Source organism: Battus philenor, unplaced genomic scaffold (assembly GCF_028537555.1).
Source record: "Battus philenor isolate CCGP_79_NKW_IND1 unplaced genomic scaffold, ilBatPhil1.0.hap1 SCAF_11, whole genome shotgun sequence".
Taxonomy (NCBI): domain Eukaryota; kingdom Metazoa; phylum Arthropoda; class Insecta; order Lepidoptera; family Papilionidae; genus Battus; species Battus philenor.
Window position 1 is genome coordinate 7,138,246 of NW_027181673.1, and position 27,573 is coordinate 7,165,818.

Consider the following 27,573-nt stretch of genomic DNA (forward strand, 5'->3'; position numbering starts at 1 on the left):
ATGAAATAACAAGCGATTTCAATAACGAACGAAATAGAACTCGTGTACTTATTTATTATCATAATGTAATGTACTTCATATTTAATCAATTGAATATCTACAATAATGTTTGATGAAACCGAGTGTTGCATTTGCTGGTCCATCATTATTTACTGTAACGTAGTTCTATTTAACTTAAACCTATGTAATTATTACCTAATTACATACATAGATATTGTAATAAATACCTACGATGAAAGATTTTATATAATATTTCGGAACATTGGCAAGCTCTCAGTTGCTTAATAGAGCATGGACCGTGCTGTTTTTGAACGGGAATGAGATCTGTAAACGAACAAAAATTACCAACATAACCCAGCTTATAGGCAAGTTGGTCACGATTATGAGGTTCTGGAGTAGAGACCGAGCGCAGCTTAGGACATCAACTCACAACCTGAACAACGACCTGAAGGTTTTTGAAGGATACTGGATACAGGCCGCTTCCAACCAGTCTTTTTAAATATGTCTGGGGGAGGTATATATCCAGTAGTAGGCGCCCTACGGCTGAAACGGTGACGATAAATTTAAATGTTTTTTGTATCACTGTTCGTTCTATTAAAGCAATATACATGCATTTTAGAACTTATAACTTACTAACTTATTTAAGCTGGTAAGATTTTAAAAGTATTAATTACATTAGTCAACGTCCGATTTTATTTGTTTCAGATTTATCTTAATATGCAGCGTTCTACTTTCGGTAAGTATATTTAAATTTCTTTTTCCTAATGATGTACATAAAATGATAGCAGCGATTTTTTTTTTGTATATTTTAAATTTTTATTGTAAGATCCGACTGTAGGATCTATTGATTCTAAAAATCTGAGGGACTTAGAAAAAGACATTTATTAAATTGTGTCTCGAAAATGTTCAAGCAAGATGTCATTGCGATATAAAATTCGAGGTATATTTTAATCTTATACTTACGACGGTGACAATTTATTCATCCTTCAAAATTTACTTAAATGTTATGTTCGTTAAAGTTTGAATTATCACGAACGTTACAAAGAAAAGATGTAGGACCCTCTAGAAGTTTTGAACAGAAATAACTTAGTAGGCAAACTATTTCAGTCTTTTCTGTGCCCGTTAAAATATCGAATACAGGGAATTTTAATGACCGAGTTAAGAATCCAAGTGAAAAATCTGTTTAATAAATAAATACCTATTTCCAACAGCAAGTATACACGTCGCCACACATGGAAGTGTCTTCAGAGTCTTCGGAGCTATCGACTGAGTCTAATCTTATATCTGCATCATCGGAACTACACGAGGGCTCAGGAGATGATCCCCCCGGGATATCTGTCAAGAGTTCTGTTAAGGTAAATAAAAAAATAATATCTTTTTTAACAAAGACTATTAATTTAAGTAAAAATGAAAAATGGGTAATGTCATTTACCTGTTCTGTAAATTCGACAAGCATTAATCATTTAATTTTACTGAATGTAGTGTAGTTTTTATGCAAATGTCGATGATTAATCAATTTAACGCTATGGTATTTTCACAAACGCTTTTATTCCATAATATTTTAGAATATTAGTTAAAATCCAGTGTTTATATATACATTTTTTTTAAATCGTGACATACAGGCCGATTGGTTGTAGGCGTAAAAGCTGTAAAGAGGTGTGTCTACAGTTAATTTTTCTTAATGATCACTCTCCAACTCTATTGAAATGCAATAGGTTTCTGGCAGTACAAGGTCTACATAAATAGATAATACACGTTGATTAATTTTAGTACACAGTAATCCGAATTTCGTGAACGCTTGTTCTTACTAAATTTTATTACGCTATTTACTATTTATGAAAGATTTTATTTTCGATAGGGTTGATGATAATTTGTAGGGGATACCATACATTAATTGACAACAAATAAGCTAAACATTCACCACATTTCGATTATTTTCAGAACGAAAATAGAGAAGCCCTAAAGTCGGATGGCAGTGAACAGGACCCGGTAAGTCTCACTTAAAAATAGGAATATAATTTTCATAACTTTAATATTACCAACGGCGTGAAATATAAAGCCGCTTTATTTAAAAATATCCAGCATGAAAATTCGAATCTTTAGCAAATAGAAGTTATAGACCACCTGTGTGAATATGACAGGAATGAGTTTATACCATCATATTATCGTCAAGATTAATGTGATTTCACTCTCAACACGCATAATTTATACCACCGTTAGTAGATTGAACGTATCAAAGCTGACGCTACAAAACATTGCGGTATGTTAGGAAGTATAGCTGCTGAATATTAACTTTATTTATTAAGTGTTATATATTAGACAAAGTCAAAGTATTTTGTAATTCAAAAATCAAGTTTGTAAATAAAAATATTTATCGTGATCGTATCGATAAACCTTGATGAACATGGAATACTCGTAGCTGGCTTTGGATCTACAGACTTAAACGTAGCTATAGAAACCAGACTAACAGAGCATATATCAGTATAAACCACACTGAGGTAGACATAGAAGCTTTCCATCGTCACTGTAATTATTTTATCTGTCACGTGCCAACTTCGCGTGGCCTGCGCTGTCTTTAAAGGAGTAATTTTCATAATTGATTACAAATTTATAAACTTTAATTTTAGTTAATTTTAATACGTTTAAAAATATTCTGGCCAAGTTCTATACCTATAAGAGGTATAGTTCTTTTGTATAAACACTCAACACTTGCAGGTAAATGCGAATGTAAAATATGACCTCTACTCAGCGGAGTGAATCTACATATCAAATTTCAAGTGTTTAAGCCATGTGATTCTAGAGTTAGCGTGATAAGTCAGTCAGTACATGGAGGAAATCTCTTATATATAGATATAGATTTGTTAAGACCTACGGAAAGATCATTTTAAAACCCACGAAAAATGCGATGAAATAAAACTAATACCTTTAAAATATTATTTCTTCGTTCTTTCCGTTTAAATAATAAAAATGCACTAAATTACGTCAGTGTTAAGTGGAAAAGTATTTTATTTTGTTCGTTGTTGATTCCATCATTAGGCATTTCTACATTTCACGCTAGTTCTGTAATGTTAAAAAATATAACGGGGCAATTGACTGACATAACGTAGTTCGCATTAGACTGGCCATTTTTATTGCGGTGCAAAAAAGAATGCGAATGGTTATCTGTGGTTTATATTAAAATGAAATGAGTGTAAGGTAAATGAATCTGTCTTTTTAACTGTCATCGCCGCTAACATCAGCACATAAATGGGCGAAGTTTTTTTTTTTTGCATAATATTTATCAGCCGACACGTCATTATTTTTCTTTAAAAAGTTAAATATAATATGTTTATCAAAGTACTTAAATATGTTCTAAGTTGATAGAGAAAGTTATGGCTATTGATAGAGTTTCTAAAAAAAAAAAGAAATTCACACAAACTTAATAATTATAATTGTGCCTCTACCTTTTTTAAAAAAAAAACGTTTTTTAGATCGCTTCTTATGAAGAACATTTTAGGTTATTTTAATAATTGATATGAAAAAAGAAATGGTGAAATGTTAAAAAATTCTACTTTTATTATTTTATGCTGGAGTTGGAGGAGTTAAATTAAAAGAAATATTTACATATGTGTGGGCCGTTACATGATTTTCAAATACATTTTCTAATCGCTTCTGGTACTTGATGACCGCCTGCTCAATTTATTGGTAACCAAGTTCTTTCGAAGGTTGTCAATACATAATATATAATATGATACATAATTTCTATACTTCGTATTACAACTAAAAAATATAAATGTTAAAATATTTTTGTTTGAGATACGATAATGCTCAGCGTAATATATTTTGTTAGTTAATTATATAATGTATTGTTTCTTTCATGCGTGAGGACATAAGAAAAATGCTTTACTCCGTCCTACGAACATTGATTGCTTAATTTCCTGGCGTGCATTCGAAGCAGTTTAACGAGAGGCGCCTTATGGTTTACCAGTTTGTGCAATATAAGATACAATAACAGTAGAGCAGTGTGAAGGGCTAGAGATCTGATAACATCATTGTGCTATCAAACAGTTATACATTGTATCAAAGAATTGACATACAAAAATTTTGTGAGCTAAATGTTTTTAGCTGTTTTTAATGATAAAATGTAATTTAAAAACCAACGACAGCTAGATTCCTTTTCAACATTTTTTAACACTTTTTACTACGATGCACAATATTTTCTTAATAAAAATTTTAGGACATTGTTCGCTCTTTACGATATAACTAACAGTAATTAGTTAAAGTATTCTAGATAGGTCGTGATCTTCTAAAAAGTCAACAATAAACTTTTTCGAGTTTATTTTTGTGATCACTTTCACAAACTACTCTAATCTGTATACTTCTGACAAACTACTTATTGTAAGAAAAGTAGATAATAAAAGACCGTAGACGATACAAGAACGATGGGTCTGATCAAGTCAAGTCAGTAACTGTACTCTCTATTAGGGCAGTAGGCCCTAAAGAAAGCAAAGGATAGGAAGCTATGAGTTAGATTGTCGTTGAAGATACGATTTAGAGGAAGAATTCTTAACGAATACAAGTAATCACTGTAACACATTGAAAGTGGATAATAAAATAAAAAAAACGTAAAATGAGCGAATATCTTTTACTGCAATCTTTAATGATTGTTGTGACATTACTTGCTTGTCAAAATATCGTTGTATCGAAGCAGCTATATTTCATGACGTGCTAAACATTCGACTTAAAAAACGTCGATGCCTAAATCCCATAATCACAAAGCGCTCTGCTGAGAGCTAAGGTTAAAAACAAGGAAAATATTAGATGTTATTCATTTTGATGATTCGAGATCATTTGGTGCCTTTTGGGCTTAATTTTCAGTTAATTTGTCAGTTAGTTAGAGTAATATGTAACACATTAAAGCATCGGACAGGAATGTAGTAAACCTGGTAGCACACAGTTAATATTGGAGTGCGTGAGAATGGAAGACGGCAGTGGCGCGAGGTCGTTGGAGCATGTGCTATGATATCTATCTGACCCAACGCCGTGAGCTAGCTGTTCTTTGACTCACATTGCATGTAAACCATGAACGACGCATTATCTGTCCGACATACACTCTGTCAACATACACGCTGCCCTACCACATACACATAATTACACCTTCATTTCAATTAAGCTTAATAAAATAGTATTCCACAAAGATTTACTTGTTTAAAATTTCATAAAGTTTCAAGTGTATTTCAACGCGCCTAAGAAGTGTTTTACTCAATTACCAAAAGCTGGGAATACCCAAATTCAATAGAGTTGCTTAGTTTACATAGTACGGAGAACAACACAATACAAATATTTTATTTGAATTATGATTTTTCACAAAGATCACAAGTGTTGGCATAATATGTAGGTGCACATGCCATAACATCATACTAGCACAGATAGACGAAAGCGATACTATACTGATCTCTACACTGATTAGCCAGTGACGCAGCCATCTGCAGGGTCATGATTGAAAATCACTGTTTCGCCCACTGGGACATGGGCATTGTCATCGATTGTTTTAGTGTACTTCATTAGTCTACAGTTTAAATTTCTTTGTTTTAGTTTTGTACGTGTAATTGAGGGATTGTGTTATTTTGTGAAACAAATGTTAATCTATCTTTCATGTGTATAAATAATATTAATTTCAATATAACATTACTCTAATGTACATGTAAATTTAACTGACTGTTATTGTTATAGTCTCCGCTGAAACTATAAATCTATAAATGTTCTTCAAAAGCATACAATATTTGTAAAGACGTGCAATCAAAACTATTGCTTTGTGGATCGAGCTTTTAGATGATAATAATTAAAAGTTTTAATTGACATTACAATCTTTCAATCGCTATTCTCTTGCGATGCGACGACGTGTAAGCAAACAGTCGGCGAACAATAATTCAACGGCCCAATTTTCCGACGCGTGCAGAGACGGCGTCTGGGCCGAGGCGTGCGAACCGCCCTGGCACACTTACGAATATTTATCGTTTTTTGTGCGAAACTACCGAGGGGTCGTGACTGTGAAATGGTGCATTACTCTCGGTAATTCGATAGTTTGTTTTGAATGTTTTTTCGTCTTTGGTTAATGGATGCAGTCTTCGCCAACGGCCAGTAGCACTCAGCGGGGAAATTTGATTTCGTTTAACGTATTTGACTAACGGTTTTACTTTCAAAAGCATTTTAGGTCAATGTTGTGACGCTAATTTGGGTAAAAACTTTTGTGTGATCGACGGAGTTTTGTAGGTTGAGTTGGAACGTTTGGCTTAAGGACGTCGTTACTCAGATCGTAATAGTTATAGTATGCTTTAAAAGTGATTCGTTATATTGTGACGGATTTCTATAATTTGAAGGATTTATTAAGATAATAAATAACTGATAAAGTAGTAAGAGTTAAAATATGAAATGTTTTTTAGCATCGTAATAATTGATTACAATGTTAAAGGAATATTGAAAGAGCACTATTTTATTATTATACTACTTGAACTAATTAAATAATAATCTTTTGACCAGTGATAAAATAAAAGAAATAGTCAAGTGTAATATTTAAACATTTTAATTTTAAATAATGTTTTATGAAAATTACAACTTATCTAAGTGCCAGCATTGGAGGACATGCTTATAATGAAATTCTGAAATTTGATATCTGAAATCGTAGTCGCGCTTCATTTTTATTTCTTATCAGCTTACTCGACGGACATAGTCTTGTTTTAGCTATCAATAAAGAATTTAGACTTTGATTAATGTAAACAGTTATTTTAAAGACTTTTTTTAGACACTATAAATATAAGTTTTATCAGTATTGCTTGTTCTTTTTTTCTATTATGTACCAGGATGATAGTGATGCTTTTCAACGCGGTAACTGGCAACTTCTTCTTATTGGTCTTTTTCAACATACAGATGCCTTTTAAAATGAATAGGTCCTCCTCGAAGATATCTATGAGGAATTTACCAAAATCACCATGCCTGGCCGGGGAGTAACGATCGCATTGTGGTATTATGGTATACAGAGGACGCAGCTGCCTATGCTCTTAAATACGTGAGCAATGGTAGTCCTGTAAAATAAATGCATAAAGTATAAATTACATAAGGTGGCATCCCGGGAATCTAACCTGCGGCCTATGATCGCAAATCACAACCATCTACCGCTGGGCTGCCACTGCTCACTAGCGACATACAATTAGCTATTTGAAAAACATGGATTTTTAAGAGTACTCCCCAAACACTCAATGGTTGCCACTGTGATTTATTTATCGACATTGTAAATACAAGTTGCACTGGATATTGTAATTTCTCTTAAGATAATATTTTACGATGAGTTAGGAATTAAAAAAAAAAGATGAATGAATTCGTTCTCAAGTTTCAGAATGAACATTATATACTCAATAATCTAACTATTAGTTAATATTTCAGTCGTAAGGCGACTACAGAGCGTAGGTTTTCTCTATAGATTTCTATTAAGACCGTTTGGAAACGGCCTCCATACTCCTAGTCTCCCGATGACCTTAATAAGGTCGTATATATCGAACTTTTAACTAGATAGAAGACATTTTTAAAGTCCTCGTCCCTCCAGAACCTTAAGGTTTTGTAAATACTTAATGCGCTTAGTAGAATTTTTACTGTAATATTAATATTTACTTCTTGTATTAGATAGTCAATATTTTCTAATATTAATATATAATTATTACTTGTTATCATCAGGTGGTTTTCGTATCTGATAAGAACAGCTACATTCCTGTAAGCATCAAGCCTCGGTCGCCGGCTACGGGCGTCGGGTGGCGAGAGCCGCCAGCCTGGGAAAGGGAGTACAGAAGACAACGCACTAACAGCAGCCGAGTACAGTGTAAGTAGAAGTAACCATAGCTAGTTTCTTTATTTTTTCCTTAATATTTTATTATGACTATTCGAAAACAAAACTTAATACTTAATACAAGAGTAAATAAAAAAAAAAAATTTGTAAATTTGCACTGTTTCATTACCTACGCGGCAAAAAGCACTTGTGCATGACAAAAGAAAAAAAAACATCGTATTTTACCGATCTCAAATAGCATTTTAATGCCGAATTGAATGTCAAAGTACATGGTTAATATCAATGTTATTGTGTACAGTCAACGATATTTGATTTATAAAACGTTACTGGGCGAAAAGAACGTTCACCTAGTGGATAGGTTCGTTACGCGTTCTGAAGTGCAATTTTTTTATTTCATGATTGATGTGATTAAACAAAAGATACATGGCATATTTTAAAAATATGTTTCAGAATTTATAACCACGTTTCCTTTCATTTAAATGTTCATTTACTGTGAATAATTGTATTGCAAGTCGTCTGTTTGTTGAATTTCGCGTCCTACTCTATGTGTGTCTCCACTATTGTGAAAACGGATACAGATTCGTTTCCGCAAACGTGCGTGTATAATAATATAATCCGTTGTTTATGCAACGACGTGTAGAAAAATATACAATTATTTAATGATCGCCCGTGTCACTAGATAATTGGCTTTACCGCCAAATTCTACGACAGATTACTAATGCAGGCCTTTAAGTAAATGTGATAATAAAGAACTTATTGCGGATAGTAAATTGTTTGTATTTTGTTTGTGGCACTAATACATCGATTAGTGTCGACACAGGTTACTACTAAAATACTACTATGTATAATTTATTTATAAAATTATTTTTAAAACCACACCATAAAAAGATGCCTTAAAATGGTCAAATGGGTTGATTAATATTTAAAAAATTTCAAGTACCCGCTTATTTATGCGATTAACATAATTTATAAAATACATCAGCAAATAAGTAGTAAAAGTACGATAATTTGTAATAATTATACTCACATATGCACATATACCAAATATTACTAAACAAAAAATAATAATTCAATTTGCTCCATCAAATTATTTATGTTATAACTAAATATTATTCTTACGCACTTTTATTACAACTTATTAATATTATTACTTACTTTTTTTTCAAGTTTGCGTACATATATATTTCATGAGTCAATTGATTAACAGTTATTGAAGCGGAATGCCAAGACGACTTCATGAAGATCAGGCTCGGCTTCAACGGATCGTTTAATGGATTGGTCTACTCAGCAGGTAAATGTCATTTTCTTAAAACTTCTTAGTAGTTGTTACTGCGTCAGTGATGATAATGAATGATGAACAAAATTCCTCGTAGTCTTCGCGCACACATTCAACTGACGCAATCAGACTTGTCGTAGTCTTTTGGTTCTTCTTATCTAAAATCAACTAAATTTATTGATGTTTTAACCAATGAAAATGTAATTTATGATTACCTTTATTATTGTCACCGGTAGCCGTGTTGGGTCTATTACGAAAAAAGTTGAGTCTCGACTTCGTGTTAAAGATTCTTCACGTAACACATGACAATTACATAGATCGACCTAGATACACTGTAACTGTTACTGAATGTTTCTTTCCATGACTGTCAATCAGAATATATTTATTTATTTATTTATCAATTCAAGTTACAGTCATAATCTGTAATAAATTTATTGAGAGCCGGTAGGAAGTTCCCAATGTTTTGATATTTAACAAAGAATTTGTACGTATGTTAAATAGACTAGTTGACCCGCATTTCCGCCTAACAGTTGATGAATGAACAGATTTCGTGTTTTCATATTTACAAAAAAGTTATTAAGTTAATCTTTTTTACTCAGTCGTACTGATGGTTGTACCGATGTTTTTTTAATTTTAATATTTTTGTATGGACGAATATAATATTTTAATACTTATTGTTCTGTTACGGACGAGAGTAAATCCAAAAACATAAAATCCTAAAAATTAGTTATGACGATCTTAAGTTGTAAATGGTGTAACTTATATGACTTGTTTATTATTTATTAATTACAATTTTATTGACTTTGTAAATGTATAATTTCGCACTATCCAACATATTTGTTAAGTTATCAAAATTTACCATAACTTTAGTTTAAAAATAAATATAAAAAGTAACAGTAGAATGAAATAAGACATTGTTTAAAAAAAAACAGTAAGTTTCACATCAAGCAATTTGCGGGAGTGTATTAGAGAAAAGCGAGTGCGAAAGGTTACTTTATAATTACAAGCTATGCCCGCCCATTCCGTTAACGACGTGAGCTAACATCGGAGTAGTTCGTCGCAACAGTTAGAAAGATTAACGCGCGCTAACGCAGTGGGGAACTGGGTGAATCACTTGACAACTTAGTACCTTCATGTAACGTATAATTATTACAACAAAGTCACATTGTAATTTGAACATAAACATCAGTTTGACAGTGAATGTTTTAAATATCATAAGCAATAAAATATTCCGGTTTATGTGCTTATTTAAAAATGTGAGAAAGTAGAGTAATAATCACAGATTGAGTACGAAGTATCTTCCTAGTATATATATCATAGTACAGCCCTGAAAACAAATGCTTATTTACATGCAAATTCTAAGATTATTGATTCTAAGAATTTGTAAAAGTGAACCTCAAATCCCGATCGAGTTTGTGGTAGGCTCAAGGCGCGTTTATGACTTTCCATAATCCGCTTCGTGAACTTAACGAACGCCACCAAATTCCTTTTGTATCCGGATTTCCTGTCAAATTCTAAATATTATTGTAACTTCTATTATATTTGGCTATTAGCCATTTTCCTCATTACATACATAAATGATCACTATAGACGATGCAAATTGAACAAATACATGAATAGACCTAAAACATTTAAATTTTTAATCAAAGAATATGTTAATATGGCTAAATAAATACGTGATTCATATAAAAGATAACAAGCATTGTTATTTTATATTGTTTAAGATATCGTAACAAGAAAGTGAACGGTTGTGTGGAAATTTTATATAACTTTTTTGTTGTACTCATATGCCTGTCTAATATCTGCGAATAACAAACAATACAATTCTCTTACATCGTTAAGTCAGATAACATTGCATTGTCCGAGACAGTCGTGAGACAGACTTTGAATTGTTCAGCCCGTTATATAATACTTTATAATAAATTCAAATTAGTAGTTATTTTTATAAGTTTCAAAGAAACAATTAAACAATTGTCTGTTTTTTAATTGTACAAGTGTTTACCTTCTATAGAATTGTAACAATGCTTTGATGTTGACAAGTTTATATATACATAGTGATTGATTATGGATGTAAAAAATTAAGGGTGAATGTCAAAAGGTAGCCCATTAGCTGTCAGTTAATGTATGGTATCCTATCCAAAAATCAATGATTTCAGAAAAATAAATAACGCAATAATTATACAACACTAACAAAAAGTTTTTAAATTTCGAATTGCTACATACTCAATTTAATATTGTTTACTATCTGTCCTTGTAGACTTTATGCGACCTATTGAATTCTAATATAAAAATAACCTATTTCAGAGTGATTATTTCGATCCAAATAGACGTATACGTTTTAAAGCTTTTTTGCTGACAAATGTGCTATTCAATAACTCATTTAAAGTTTTTACACCTGTAACCATTTATCCTTTGAGGCGGAATGGCGGGCGAAAGTCGTGCTTCGAAAAAAGAAATCATGAATAGAAAATAATAATAACACACAATCTTCATAACACCCTTATAGGATTCCGGCTAAGAGTAATATAAAGTAAAATATAAACTTTTATACTTACAGCCAATCAACCTGTATATCCGCACGTAGTTAGTACACGCGAGATGACACGTCGATCCATCGATTTTCTACTTAAGTGTCCATATTACAGTATTTGACTTTATTTACTCCTTCGCAATACAATAAATTCTTCCCTGTAACTTCTTCATCGATATTATGACAACCGAGAATCGTTGTGTATACAATGCTAAAGTTCGAATGTTGTTGCTTGACAAGCTATGTAGAACTGACTCAGAAGCTTATCTTAATGATTGGACTTTAAATTGTGTGCGTTTCTATAAATGAAAGTATTTGCTATTTATTTATTATATGTTATGAGTTTATATCCTCATATTTAATTAGTTTATAATATAACATTATATCCCGGGAATCGAACCCGCGACCTATGTTCGGAAGTCTTGGTCTTCTACCGGATTGTCACTGTTCACAAATCAGCTTTTAAAGAATGAGCAGCAGCGTCTTCTCCGTACTATAATACAAAACTGAGATCGAGCAGCCCATCTGTCAAGCGTAGCAAATATCCTTTATAGATTTGTTTGAGGCATTTAAGGGCTAAAACTTCGACGATTTGTTTATTTTATAGAAAGTATAGATATTATACTTCGTAAATAGCAAACTATGTCAGTTTTTTTTGAATGCTAATGTTTTTATTTATTTCACCTTCAAATATTTATATCTTAACCTCACAAAAGTTTAAGAATGCATCATTATTAGGATACTTTCAACGTTAGAACGTCCATTGCTGTACTTAGGCCTCCGCCATAGATTTTCAATGAGATTGTTTTCCGATGACCTTAATGAGAACTATAATATATATAGAGAATACATGGTATGAATTCTTACAATATGTGTTCGGTAGTAACTTTGCCTTTGTACATAGTATAAGTGTTAATAAATAAATAAATGTTCAATATCTACGTTTCTGAATAAAGTATTATGAGAGCTTATTTTATTTATCAACCACGATATAGGTTATTCGTATGATCCGGACTGCATGTATATCAACGGTTCCGGTCGGGACTACTACGAATTTTACATCCAGCTGAATCGCTGCGGTACACTCGGGAGGATTGGAGCACACGAAGACAGCAGGAAACATCCCACTGTGAGAATACACTTAAAAATAAAATACATCACATAAAAATTTAAAAATTTGCTTCTACATAAAGATAAGAAAATAATATCTAACAGTTAGTCACTAATAATTATTAATATTATATACAATAGCAAACGGTTATTGAATTTTATGTACGTTTTACTATGCTTTGACGAAAAAATATAAATTAGTTCTCTAGGTTATAATTTTACGAAATCTTTTTCTAAAAATGTTGCAAAAGCACATTTTCCTGTCTGCAATAAGAACAGTATACCGTAAAAAATCAGTACAGAAAAAGGTATCCGACGCAAAAGAATTTTCCTATAGCACCCGGTAGTTTTAAAAATAATGCACGTATAATCATTTACAGAGAAATTTAAATTTAGAACGTATTTTTTACCTAATTAATTGAATTTATAAATGTTTCTCTGAGGCCTAGTATAGGCTGATGAATAGCACACGAACCCAATGCTTATTGCATATAATGGCTAAGTAATATAATTTTTGACATGAGTTATTATGATAGTTTATGAAATAATAATTAAAATAATATTAAAACTTCCTGTGTAGAAAAACCTGATGTGGAACACTGTCACTATCCAATACAATCCACTGATCGAAGAAGAACTAGATGAACACTTCAAGCTCTCTTGCGAGTATGGCTACGACTTCTGGAAGACTGTCACGTTCCCTTTATTGGACGTTGAGTAAGTAATATTTATAATTAGATCCATATACAATACTTTTTTGAACTTATTTAAAATATCAAATCCAATAAACATGTAATCGGTAACTTATGTATGGATCGATAAAATTTTTACGTTATTACAACCAACTTGTCTTACCCGCAATGATTTACGGTGGAATGTGTCCAATGAGGACCAGAAAGAGACCTTTCTGGTCCTCATTGGACACATTCCCAGACTCACGGTCGCTTGAAACATGGAGAGGGATGAAAAAGTGATTAGAACAAGAGAAGAGCAGTGCCACATAACGCGCAGAACTGCTGATAACTGGAGCCTTAAGGTTCTGGATTCGAGACTGTCGTCAATAAAAACTATAAAAGGCCTGTTTTTATCATATAATTAAACTAAACATATCGTAAACCGTAAAGCAGTACAAAGAAAATTTTATCACAATATTACTAGCCTTTCAGTGATTTAATCTGATACAATAAATCAATATATAAAGTGATCAATCTGAAACACGACTTACGTATTTTTTTTTATTGGACTGCGACAGCATTAGACTTTGACAGTAAGCCTGTTAGTATTAATCTTTTATTACAAGTGAAGTTATTTCTTATTAGAATAAATGATTGACAGGGTGGCGACTGGAAACCCGGTAGTTTTCACTCTGCAGCCGCCGGAGTGCTACATGGAGATCCGGGCGGGCTATGGAGCGAGCGGAGCACGTATCTCCGGGCCGGTTCGTGTAGGAGACCCGCTTACACTCCTCATCTACATGCGCAGCGCATACGGTTAGACTAAATATATTATGACTTTTAGCAGACGAGATATCCTCTTTCCTAAATGAAATTAAACACTTTTGTTTAAAGTAAACCGAAGCTATGTAACATTATTAAATAAAGCAATCCGTAATAGCGTTCAGCGAAACAGGTATGCAGCTTACTTCATCTCAAAGTCTTTCAATCAGGATAGAATACCTCTCTCTGCACTTTAAATTGTCCCTGCCCAAAAATGTATTTATAAATTTGTATTGACAAAAGTAAATGGCTAATTATATACACAGGGAAATAATATTGTGAAGTTTTTCGACAGTCACTCGCCGTTTGTTGTGGCCACATATGTCAAATCGTAGTGTTACCTTTTGGCAGCGTTCCTTAAAACGCTAAGTCCCTTATGGCTGCATTCTTGAAGGCGAGTAATATGTAACCATTCTCTTACGTGGATATATTTTAAGTATGCGGTGTGAAATGTCATATTTTGTTAGTCGCCAAATTAAAAGGAAAAAATTTAATAAATCTTCCTGACTACTGTTGCCGTACACGATGTAATCCCCATCATCGGATTCAAGCAAAGGTGATATGGTCAAGCTTTTAAATTCGCAGAATCTCCCGATTTATGGAAGTTTTCTCTTCTATTTATTTTTAATATACCTTTATTTTAACCAATAAGTCTCTTGTAGCGTCCACTAAATTGTACAAATTCAAATGGTCTTAACTCTTAAATACTTTCCGTGAATGACAAACGCACAAAAATATTATATATAACATTATTATTTGTTCTATACTAAGCTTATAAAAATTTAGTAAATAAATTCTCTTTTGTAATAATCTCAATTGTTTTGTGTTTAGATATAAACGATAATTAACGATACTTTAAATTAAACTCCGTCTTAGAATGTAAGTAACAGATTCAAAGTACAGCTATCTGGTATAACTATTCACATTTATACGGTTTGAGGCCCATCGGAACCGTTGACCAGTGGTACGGTAACAGCAAGGGCGGTGGAGGTTTAACGGTTCACCAGGCTCGCGTGCCTCGCTGCAATACTAAAGCCAAATATTCGAGTTCATTGATCGTATGTCTATTAAATACGTTTTGGTAACGTTGATTAGAAGTAGGTCAATAAATTTCACCCTATCAAAATAGCTAAAACAAGTAAAATTTAAATTTCGCAGACAGAAATCATATGGAATCATAAGATCAGCAATTTAGATGTTATATTGTATGGTATATCTGATCTCAAGTAGTGTTAGCACGGTGTTTAATAGCTGTGTTTTACGATTGTAAGTTCCTCGATCGATTCCCAGTGTTTACGCACTTTCTCACTTACGGTTGTTCATGCTAAGCCGCAACAATTAATTAATAATAGTCACCGATCAAAACTGAGTGATCCACCATTAGAAATATATATACATATATAGAATATACGCTGGTATAAAAAAAACGATACCAAAATTCATTAAAATTTTAAGGTAAATTAGTTTTTTCATTCGTATCTTAATTATTTTTATTTTTTATTAAAATTTGTATTTTTATTGTAACGTTTATAAAAAATATTTTTTTTTAATTATTAATAAATGTTACATTATGTGCAGCCAACCAAAAATTTTAAAATTTAAGTTGATCCCGTATCTACAGTACACTGTATCTACATATCTATGTAGAGATGAGACAGGCATATGTTTGTATGTATCCGAACACAAAGTCCAAAATGTATGCGTACACTGCTTTCTATGAGAGCAGAAATGTGTTCCTACACTATGAACATAAAACTAATAAAGTTTTATCCAGTTTAGTCATACCAAAAGATCACCATTGATTTACACTAGATTCCCTAAACAGCTAAAGCAATAAATGTTTATTGATGGACGAAGCACTTATTTCATAAAAATGATTTCAAAATTGACTTGTAGCGTTAAAATATTTAAAGTAATTATCAAAAAACTTATATAAACTACGAACCAACTATATATGCACTAAACCAGACAAAATGAGTGTATATCGAAATAAAATTGCCTGCTCTTTGCCCAAACTGCGGTCACGGAAATGAACATATACAATAAGAAAAAATTCGTTGGTTTTCAGACGGATTTGACATTGCGGTGAACGATTGCTTCGCGCATAACGGTGCCGCAAAGCGCATTCAGCTCATCGACGAATATGGGTAAGTTGTAACAGCGTTTTAATACAACAATTGGACGTTGTTATGCAAACAAGATCTAACCAACTATATTGGTAAAAATGTATTATGCACATAGAAAGAACTCTAAACAAACTATAAATTTAATACAAAGCAGAATTATCTGATTTTTGCTTGGCCATAGACTACACTTAACGATACCAACTGATGATAATCATAGACAAAACCATGTCACTTGATTTCAGCAATTTACTAATTATTCAGATCGCTTATAACGTAAGTTTAGTTGGCATCTCGGCATTAAACCTTTTGAAAAAGACACCCGTCTTTTAAATAAACTTGCTTGTCAAAAAATAATATTTCTCCAATCTATTGTTAGTGTGAGTTGAATTTTGTTTACATAATTACGTCCAATTAACAGAAGAAGCCAATTTTCTCGAATCGATGCATCTTATTTACTTGATTTCAACATTATGTCCTGCTTGAATGATGCAGATGGGTGTAATTTTTGTATTAGAAGAAAGATATTCGTACAATTTAAGTACAGGGTGATTGGTTATAGGTGTAAAAGCTTTAAAGTGGCGAATATATAGCTCATTTGCTGCTAATTAATGTGTGTATCTACACTATTCAATCATCAATGATTACAAAAAAAAAAAAAACCTAAAGATTATATAGTAAGAAGAGTTTACAAATTCAGATAACTACCTATAAAAATAATTATCGATAGCCATCTATTTCTGCTGACTTTGTACTGCAAGAAGTTATTGGACTACTTCGTAGAGGATGATCGGTTGTACAACGTGCTTCAAAGCTTTTTGCTAACTAATAAGCATTCATATTAATAAAATTTTTGTGCCTTTAACAAACACCTGTGTAATAAGTGAGCTAAGAGTCACTTAGAAGTTTCGTAAAAAATAAATAAAACATAATAAATTCACATTCGATACTTTATCGTGTATAAAAGTAGTTAAATACAAGCGAAGTACGTAAGTTAAACACTAAAAAAACCTTAAACTTTTTCTGGAATCTTTGCATAGACTTACTAAGTCTTTTATAGGCAACTTTTAATAAACTTATAAATTTAAAAATTTATTACGTAATACACATGTTTAAATCTCGTAACAATGTCCTATTACAGTGTAAAGGGTTTACAAGTAATAATAAAGTTGAATGCTCTTACTTTTGTATTGATATTTTTTTAAACCAAAGTAAATTTATTGTAGGCTCTTCGAAATACACGGCGTCTATGCAAGTCTTCGTTGTTGTATATTTTAAATTGAAACGTGACATTCTATTTTGCTCTCTTTTAGAAATTAATAACGTTTCTATCAAATAAAGCACTTCCGGTGTTTTTTGACATTTCAAATGATCGAAAACGGGTAATGAATTGACTTACTAAATAAAAATAACTAAAATGATTCAATTGATTATAAAAAAATAATGTTTCGGATTTTTCATTAAAGCTCATTTATTAGTTATTTCAATATTCAGTTCGCTTTTAGTGTCGTTGTACTCGTCTCATTATGCTTCCGTTCTTATGACCTAACGATTAAGTAGGTATTTGAATTTTATCTTCGAAACATGACGTACGCAAATTTTTTAGCTTGTTTTTCTATCTAAATCAGAGCTTCTTAGTGATTGCGTTTAGAAAATATAGTAAAACGCAATACATCTATGCAAGTAAAAATTTATTAAAAGTGGGCATATTAAAAATGTGTACCAAACATGATTTGAGACAAAAATTGTTTAACTTATTCATTTTTATATTTATTGCGAAGACTTTATAGAAATTAATCTCTTTTTGGTAGCTTTCCTTTAACTGATAAGGATCGTAGCTTATTATGACTCCGTCTACCAGTTGTCTATAGGTTAGGTTCCGTTGCTTGATTTATTACAGGTTTATTTGCTACATAAGCTCTTACAATGTCTAATCTGACAATCTTTCAACGTCTCTCCCATAATAGATATCTTTGGATAAATCTGGATATCATAAGGTGTGTTCACCTAGTGGTTCTGGTTGTCGGAAGGCGCCAGCATTTAACAGTCTTAGTTTAGCTGTTAAGCAGTGATAAATAATGTTTTAATTCATTCTGTTGTGTGGGTGCTTTATTTATTGTGTACAAATATGTACCAGTCATTCTTGTTTATTGCGTTTTAGGGCTCTGTTGTAACCATTTTTCTCTCTTTCTTCTGCGGGAACATCTAAATTGTGCACAGTTATTTTTACAACTTTTTTATCATTGTTCACCGTGTGTTGCATTTTCTGGACATAAAATTCGCAAGAACTCTACTTTACTCGATGAGATTTACCAGAAAATTTTGTGAAATATAAGATCCGGGAGGTATGCCGGGGAGGTATGGTATGATGCATGTTGTCTAAGTCATTATTATCATCATCTATGACTGTCCACTGCTGGACATAGGTCCCGCTCTTGAATTTCCAATAGGACTAGTTGTAAGAAGTCTGTATCCTGTATCTTCCGTGACCCTAACAAGGTCTGTGCACCCTGTGCGTAGCCGTTCTACTCCACTCCCAAACCTCAATGATCCACTAACTTGCCAATCCGCTAAGCCGTGTCGGTAACTCTCGTTCGTCTACGGATCTCCTTATTCTTGATTCGATCACGTGTGGGAATTCCGAACAAAGCCATTTTCGTGGCTCATTCAGTAACAGTGCCCTTGCTTATGAGGCCCAAATTGAAGGACCATGTTTCAGTGCCGTACGTAAAGGCACTGAAAAAATCAGACTAAAAGATGTTTCATAGTTTCCCGAAGGTTGCCCAGCCGAGTTGGATTCGAGGATTGTCCTTTTTCTCAAGTCTCCACGCCGATAGCTTATTTTGTTCTCTGGTGTAAAAACGATAAAGGTCGTGTTTTTACTTATGTACACGCAATTGCAATTATCGTGAACAACCGTAAAGTAGCGGGTAGAAAATACTAAATGTCCCAGATGTAAATCTTATCCCGCGACTATTGTTAAGTAAAGTAAAAATTCACAGCGCACAATGTAAGCATTCATTATTCATCACTTTTTTCCATTTGTTATTTTTTATTCAAAATGATGAGTTCACATTCCGCAATAATGTAATGTTTGAACAACAAATTATTATTCATTAGACAAAAGAACTAATTTTCTCATAAGATACATTACTCACTCTAATACTCTTCGCTATAAGTTTTACATTGCACTTTGTTACCCGATCTGACAAAATCACTTAGTTTTTTGTTTCTTATCAGCCTTTAATAATAATTTGGTGTTGTAATTAATTAACTATTATAATGTTAATGAATCTTCTTATTCTAATATTGAATGACAGAAAACGGATGGACATTAAACATTTAAAAACATATTTAAAATACGGATGTACTAAACCTACTTCGGGGAAACTCGCTACTTGCAAGATCCATACTTGGCTTAAAACTCTTTACCTGTAACTTAGATAAAGTCCGTAATAGCTCATTGACAATTAAAAAAGGCCCCAGAGTGGCAAGATTCATCCTCGCTGCAAGAAAACAAGATTCCTATTGTAAGCACCAGCTAGAACGGATACCATAGTACCAGAAAATTTCACAAGGAGCTTACAAATGCGATGGAGATTACATTTTGAAGGTGAACAGGAGAGAAATTAAGATGGCCCAAATTTGCAGTAGAAGAAAAAGAAAAAACGAGAAAAGTTTTTGTTATCTTTAGGATACATCTGGTTTCCTCGACATTTTACTGCAGTGTTTGAGCCAATTTAATTTACGACTTGAGGCCTAGAAACACTTGTACGGAATGTTTTTTAACTTAATTTACAAGTTAATTTATGCATTGTATTGTATACATTCCTGTGACTGAGCGTATATTTGCTATTATACCAGTTTTTCCAGTCTGACCTATATTTACTGTATAATAAAACGCCGGTTGTGAGATTCGAACAGAACTAACTTTTTATTTACGTTCAGAAACATACCAGTTCATACATTTCAGTTTATAACAATGACGGTAGGAACACTATACAATCTATGTTCCAATAGATGGCGGTATATGTATATTAATTAATGATTATTTGTATATAATTTCAACACCCCCACTATATCAAATAATCACATAATGACAATATGTTAACTGAACTATCTATATTACAACTACACCTAATACATTCATAAAAGTGTGATGCTTTTTAGAACACAAACTCTTTGTGAGCATATCAGCAGGCATATCAGCTGTCAACAAATATTTTAATTGAATAATATTATTGGAAACACATTCTCTAGTAAAGTGATATTTCACGTCAATGTGTTTAGACCTATTATGAAACACAGGATTTATTGACAGCTTCTGTGCACTCTGATTGTCATTGTATAAACAAAAACTATACATTTTATTTGTTATTTCAAACTGTAAAGCCCGCAAATAAATGGCTTCTTTACAAGACTCTGAGATAGCCATGTACTCAGCTTCACAACTTGATAGGGCCACAGTTTTCTGTTTCTTGCATTGCCAAGATATTATACCATTGGCAAGTACAAAACAAAACCCAGTATAAGACCGTCTATCCAAACGATTGTTTGCCCAATCAGCATCAACAAAACCTTTTATCTCAGAACTTCCATTTGCACAATATTTTATACCATAGTTTATAGTCCCTTTTAAATATTTTAAAACCCTTTTAGCATAACCCCAATGCTCACTAGTGTGACAATGATTAAATTGACTTAAATAGCTAACCGCATAAGTTATGTCTGGTCTAGTTAAAACAGATAGATACATCAAGCTCCCTATGAGCTGTTGATAAGGTACTTGGTTATTAATATTTTGTTTGTCTTTCACACTTAATTTACTCTCCATAGGTGTATCAACAGCCTTACAATCTGTCATATTAAACTTTCTTAACAACGTATTAATATAATTCTCTTGACTTAAAGTTACTGACTTATTTAATTTGTCAAAATTAACATTCATTCCCAAACATTGTTTTACTTGACCTAAATCTTTAATTTGAAATTGATTTGACAATACATTCTTAAGTTCTTCAGTTTCTCTCTTACAATTTGAGAATATAAAAAAGTCATCGACATATACTGTAACAATAGTCTTAAAATTATCAACATTTTTTATATACATGCATGGTTCCAACTTTGATTTACAATAACCTATTTTTAACAAACAACTGTCTACCTTCTTATTCCAGGCCCTTGAAGCCTGTTTCAGACCATAGATGGCCTTATTTAATTTTAATATTTTATTAGAGCTACCAGCAACATCATAATAATCTGGTTTTTGCATATAAATAGTTTCCTCCAAATCACCATTGAGAAATGCAGTTGAAGCGTGCTGGGCCCATAACCTATAATGGTAGCAGAGCGTGGTTTTTCAACAATGATAACATCTCTGCTGGTTGTAATCTGCTTAGTTTTTAGATTGTAAATGCGGTATCCTTTCACATCATCTGGATATCCTACAAGAATTCCTCTTTCAGCCTTTTTATCCCATTTCATTCTTTTTTCCTTAGGAATATGTATCATCACAATGCTCCCAAAAACTCTCAAATGGCTAATGTCTGGCTTTTCTTGTGTCCATAACTCGAATGGAGTCTTCCCATTTAGAGTTGATGACACAGTCCTGTTTTGTAAATAGACTGCAGTGTTAGATGCTTCAGCCCAAAATTGTTCATCAAGTTTAGCATCAAATAATAAACATCTAGCTTTCTCTACTACAGTACGATTAAAGCGCTCTGCCAAGCCATTCTGTTCGGGCGTGTAAGGATTACTTCTTTGATGAATTATCCCAGAATACTTGAGATGATCATCAAATTCTTTATTACAGAATTCTCTACCATTATCGCTTCTTAAAATTTTAATTTTCTTGTTAAGTTGGTTTTCTACAAGAATTTTATATCTTTTAAAACAACTAAAAGCTTCACTTTTGTTTCTCATAAAATAGATGTATATCATGCGGCTATAATCATCAACAAATAATATAAAATATTTGGATCCTCTAATCGAAGCATTGAACGGTCCACATACATCTGTATGAACAGTATGCAGAAGTTCTTTACTTCTATAGCCATTCTGCGGAAAAGGTAAGCGGCTTTGCTTACCTTCACAACACACACTACAAGACAATTTTGAAATATTTGCCTTTTTATCTAGTGTGATTCCTTCCACTGCATTCTCCATTCTATTTAGATAGTTGCTATTGACATGGCCAAGCCTGCGATGCCAAATATCGCTCGAATTCATCACAGCTGCCATCAGTACTTCAGGCATTCTTAGCTTGTAGACACCATTTAGTAATGTAGCAGTACCAACTAATTCACCACATTTATTGTAAATCTCACAGCCACTGTTGTTAAACAGTACTCTATTGCCTTTAGCAATTAGTTGACTCACAGAAATTAGGTTAGTGGTCAAACTAGGAACACACAATACACCTTCAACAACTATATCATACTCGCAGTTATCTGTTAAAGTTGTTATTGATACGTCACCAGAACATTTCACAGACACCTTTTCTTTATTCGCGACCACAATTTCTTTGATCGAATGCTCAACAGAAACATTTGTGAGCCAGTGTTCATTGGCGGTTAAATGTGCACTCGCTCCGGAGTCAATATACCAGTCATTTTTGGAGAAGGCACCATTTAAAAATACAGCACTAAATGCGTTTGATTGTTTACGTTTACAAGACTTGTTATTTTCTGAATCTTTATCGGAACTGGTGCACTGATTGTGATAATGTCCTGTTTGTTTGCACTTGTAGCATTTTATAACCTTCAATTTTGATTTTGACACATTTGAGTGATTTGAACCCGAATCATCAAACAAATTTTTGAGTGTCTCCCATAACTCTTTAGTAGCTTTAGATTCTTTTATATGTACATAAAGAGATGGATCAATAGTTAAAATCAGTTTCGCCTTAGTTTTTAAGTCGCCTGCGGCTTCTTCGGGTGTAATCAAAAGTTCCCTCCAACACGAGAAAATTCTCCGCTGCGAAAGCCCACTCTGTGTAGTTCTCCCGGCCTTTCAGCTTAGGCACGTTCACGATATAGCTATTTGCCATTTTTAATTTTTAACTATATATCACAACTCACAGTTCACAAAACGTATAGTTCTCAATCTGCGAAGACTAATCGGCACGCTTGTGCAAGTCTTTTCGCGAGAAAAACAGTTTATTTTATAACTCGACTGGGCCCATAACCTATAATAAAACGCCGGCTGTGAGATTCGAACAGAACTAACTTTTTATTTACGTTCAGAAACATACCTACATTTCAGTTTATAACAATGACGGTAGGAACACTATACAATCTATGTTCCAATAGATGGCGGTATATGTATATTAATTAATGATTATTTGTATATAATTTCAACATACTGGACGCTTTAATTATTGTACGGAGCCCTATTTACGCAACAAATTCAACAAAATGTAAAAAAATCATGTTTCTTTACATCGCTAAAAATCATCATAGCAGTACTGTTAAGTCTTGGTAACAAACTGAAAACTTAATGGACAATTTCAAGTTACTATAACATCGTGGCCGTTATAAATTTTCTGTCCTTTCTTTTTATTCCCAAATTTTCAGTACTATATAACACACTCTACGAGACTGGTAGTGTCTAGTGCAGTGTTTTAGCAGTGAGTTTTAAAGTACTTTTGGTTTTTGAGGAAATTTAAATTATTATTATCATATTTCAATAATTTTACTCGATAGACGATGTTTATGTTCCAGATGTCCAGTTGACGACAAACTAATATCTCGTTTCCGCGGCTCGTGGTCAGAGGCGGGGGTGTTTGAGACGCAAGTGTACGCGTATATGAAGACTTTCCGATTCACTGGATCACCGGCTCTCTACATAGAATGTGACGTCAGAATGTGCCACGGAAGATGCCCTGTGAGTTACTGCACTTTGCTAATTGTATGCTAATATCTTAGGTCACTTTCATTCATTTCGGATACACTAAAAATTTAACCTTAATATATGTTCTTGTTTCTTAAAAGATCATTTAGGCCATCCAGAATATTTGCAAATTGAAAATATATTTATTAATTTAATCATTTTAACTTAACAAGTGATAATAAAGTAAATGTAATCCAGTTTAAGCGTTTTAGAACACATAGAGTACAAAAAATAAATCAAAGGGTTTACCAGAGAAAGATAATATTTATTATTGATGTCGTCTTTAATGAATGTCCAATGAAATTTTGTTTGTTTTGAAATTTAGAATGCTAACTGAATTTTCGTAGCAATGATATAAATTGATGTTCTGACAGCTCTTGTTTAACATATTACCTCAGCACTTTTATTATTCGATTAAGAGTGTAATTTAAAAAACATATTCTCTATTTATATAACTAAATATAAATTAAACAGTCTTTCGGTAGGTTTATTTTTTTGTCGATCCACCAAATATATTTTACTAAGACACCATTAATAAAACCTTTGTAAGTGGCCAGTCCGATTTTAAATTTAGAGTTGCAAATCTACGTCTCTCTCGAGTTACCAATACCAATATTTTTTACTAAATTCAAGTAATAAGGCTAGTTCGCACGTTCATTATCATTCATTTGTTATTAGTCACAACCTTGCAATTGGAGGAACATGAAGAGTGTACGACGGCGTTCGGTGGCAGGCCCCGACGGTGGCCAAGCGGTCGGAGACAGCGAAGCAGTGGCGCCGCGGTTGTCGGAGAACCTCTCGTTATTCCAGTCCCTGCGAGTGCTGCAGGAAGGCGAGGAGGATGCTGAAACTGCTTCGATCAAAGGTTTCTAAATAAAAATTTGTAGCTTGAAAACCTTACCCCTGATCAACTCTTAGAGACAGATAGGCAATTTTCACTACAGTCCGTTAGCGTTAAGAATCCCGTGAAACATCATTATCCGTCTGTCTAACCAATATTACTCTTCGTGAAGTAGTTCACGCTTTAATTGGTAACGGGGCCATGGCATTACCTATCCACGCTTTGCTTTTAACTACTCCGAAAGGTTTTTTAGATACGCCGGCAAACAATGACACTGCATTATAGACGCGAATGAGCTGTCGGTATCAATAATTTAAATTTCATTTATATTCTAGGTAGATATATTGATTTTAAATATTTATAATGACATCAATTAACTTTTTTTACATTTTGACCTTTTTAAAGTAACTAAGTTTTTTACTGTCAAGAGCGTTGACTCAAGAGTTATTCATTTAACAGGACTGAGAGATCTAAAACCTCTCTGGTTGTTGGATCTTAGGTCACTCGACGGTGGATTATGACTCGATAAATTTTTGGGTAAAAATCCAATGTTTAAGAAGAATATTTTGAATTGATAACTATAAAAAATAGCGATTCTCATAAGGTTAGTGTTAGAAACAAAGATAAACTTGTTATACCTTTCTCTAGGTTTGGTAATTCCTTACTCTTTTGTCAGCAAATATATATGGTATATAAATACACTTCTATGTAACTAATGTCTCATAATTATCATATAATAATTTTAAATGTGAGAGGTTTCTTAACAAATAAAAAAATCTTGGGAAAAAATTGCTTCACTACTTTACTAAGAATATTGTTAAATTGACTATTAAAACCCCGTCTGCATTTGTTGTGGGCTCTTCTCACATGAGGGCGCGTTTGAAATTCTCGTAGTTTTTTTAATTTATTACATGATATTTCACTGAAGTGTATTGTAGTACCGTACAGTTACCAACTTTATGAAGCCTAGAGATAAGTTGTCGTCGTTTCAGCCCATAGACGTTCACTACAAGGCATAGACCTCGCCTAAAGATATTGGGTGATAAGAAGCGGGTTAGCGATCGTAGTGTGTATATGCAGTGACAATGTCATATAATTAATGCACAAAGTGTGAATTTACATAAACTTATATCCCAGGAACTAACTTACAATTGTAAGTCTAAATCTTTTATCACTGTTCAAAAAAAAGATGTAACAAGCTTTGTCTCTAGTGCTAAATATAAATAAATAAATAAATGCACTAAAACTAAGTTTGTATTAACGTGCATGTTTACACAAATAAGTTTTTTTTTTAACAGCCGCTGCCGATGGTCAAACCTGTATCCGAACGTCAGCACTTTCCGCCATGGTGGCGACATGTGGCGCTTTAGTGGCAGCTCTGTGTGGAGCACTTCTAGTACTGGCAAGAGGCTGCAGACGAGATAGAATTATCAATGCACCGCTTCACGCCTACGTCCCGCACAAGGGACGAATCAAATGAATATAAGTTAATTTATTTATGAAAATAATTAAAATTTCTGAGTGTGATGAAAGACTATTAGAATGTTACGATATATCTCTAAGATTAAAATTATAATAGATAAAATGTACAACTTTCAAATTCAAACGCCATAAGATTAAAACTTACTTCTGAATATACTTAAAAAATAATGTTTTTTATAAATAACGGATTTACATTTCATGAAATTTTGGTTTCTAAAGTTACAAATACTTAAATTATTCCGGATAAATTAATCGTGATGGCAACACACAAAAACGTTGCTAATTAAAATTTACTGTTTTGAACATAATTAGTGATCAACGGCCTTAGTATCCATAAACATAAACTGCTTGAATTTTAATATTTGTTAGAAGGGTAATAGAAAAGAAAGTTTATAATTTTAAAGATGTAAATACAGGCAATTGGAAATAATAATCATACAAAAATTTATAAATATAAAAGACGAATAGCGAGGATTTATATTTAATGATAAAATATTTCTCCTCCTATTTGCTTTCAATTAAGTTAGCATTGTGATAAATTAAGTAGTATAGTAAAGTACAATATTAGAATATGGTCTGCTATGTAAAACAAATCGCCATTAAGTAATTTAAAAATGAAACGAATAACATTTTTCCACCGCCAAGATATTTAATGTATAATTGCAAAACCAAATTTCCTATTCATCTGACAGGGGGTCGGCATATTTGTCATTCCAGAGCAAGAAAAGTAAAATTTTGATGTAGACTGTTTGAAAGAAATAACTATGTGTTATGTGCATTAACTACCTTATCTTTGATGTTTACATATTTGATTTTGCTTCTCGTTTAAATAAAACTTGTGTACATAGATATATGTATAAAATGTCTATACAGTGCCCGCTGACACTGACACTCAAAAAATATAGGCAATTTCAGTTAATTTTTATTGTAAGGTTAATTTCTAAAATTTTAATCTCACCAGCTTTAAAATTTTTAAAAATCATTAATAAACATATGATATGTTGCTTAT

At 32.6% G+C, this 27,573-nt stretch overlaps 1 protein-coding gene across 1 annotated transcript; it reads left to right on the plus strand.

The window, feature by feature from the left end:
* Positions 1 to 382: 382 nt before the first annotated feature.
* LOC137932072 (uncharacterized) lies at positions 383 to 26,562 on the plus strand. The gene is made up of 12 exons (XM_068775637.1): positions 383 to 451; positions 1,212 to 1,355; positions 1,942 to 1,989; positions 7,708 to 7,849; positions 9,024 to 9,107; positions 12,618 to 12,751; positions 13,313 to 13,449; positions 14,068 to 14,222; positions 16,297 to 16,375; positions 24,073 to 24,235; positions 24,920 to 25,106; positions 26,381 to 26,562. The coding sequence occupies exons 1-12, from the start codon at positions 383 to 385 to the stop codon at positions 26,560 to 26,562; spliced, it is 1,524 nt and encodes a 507-aa protein (XP_068631738.1).
* The last annotated feature ends 1,011 nt before the right edge of the window (positions 26,563 to 27,573 follow it).

Coding starts and splice junctions, on each gene's coding strand:
- LOC137932072 (XM_068775637.1), top strand. CDS start 383: ATGAGGTTCTGGAGTAGAGACCGAGCGCAGCTTAGGACATCAACTCAC. Junction 9,108..12,617: donor TGGATTGGTCTACTCAGCAG/GTAAATGTCATT, acceptor ACCACGATATAG/GTTATTCGTATGATCCGGAC. Junction 25,107..26,380: donor TGAAACTGCTTCGATCAAAG/GTTTCTAAATAA, acceptor TTTTTTTAACAG/CCGCTGCCGATGGTCAAACC.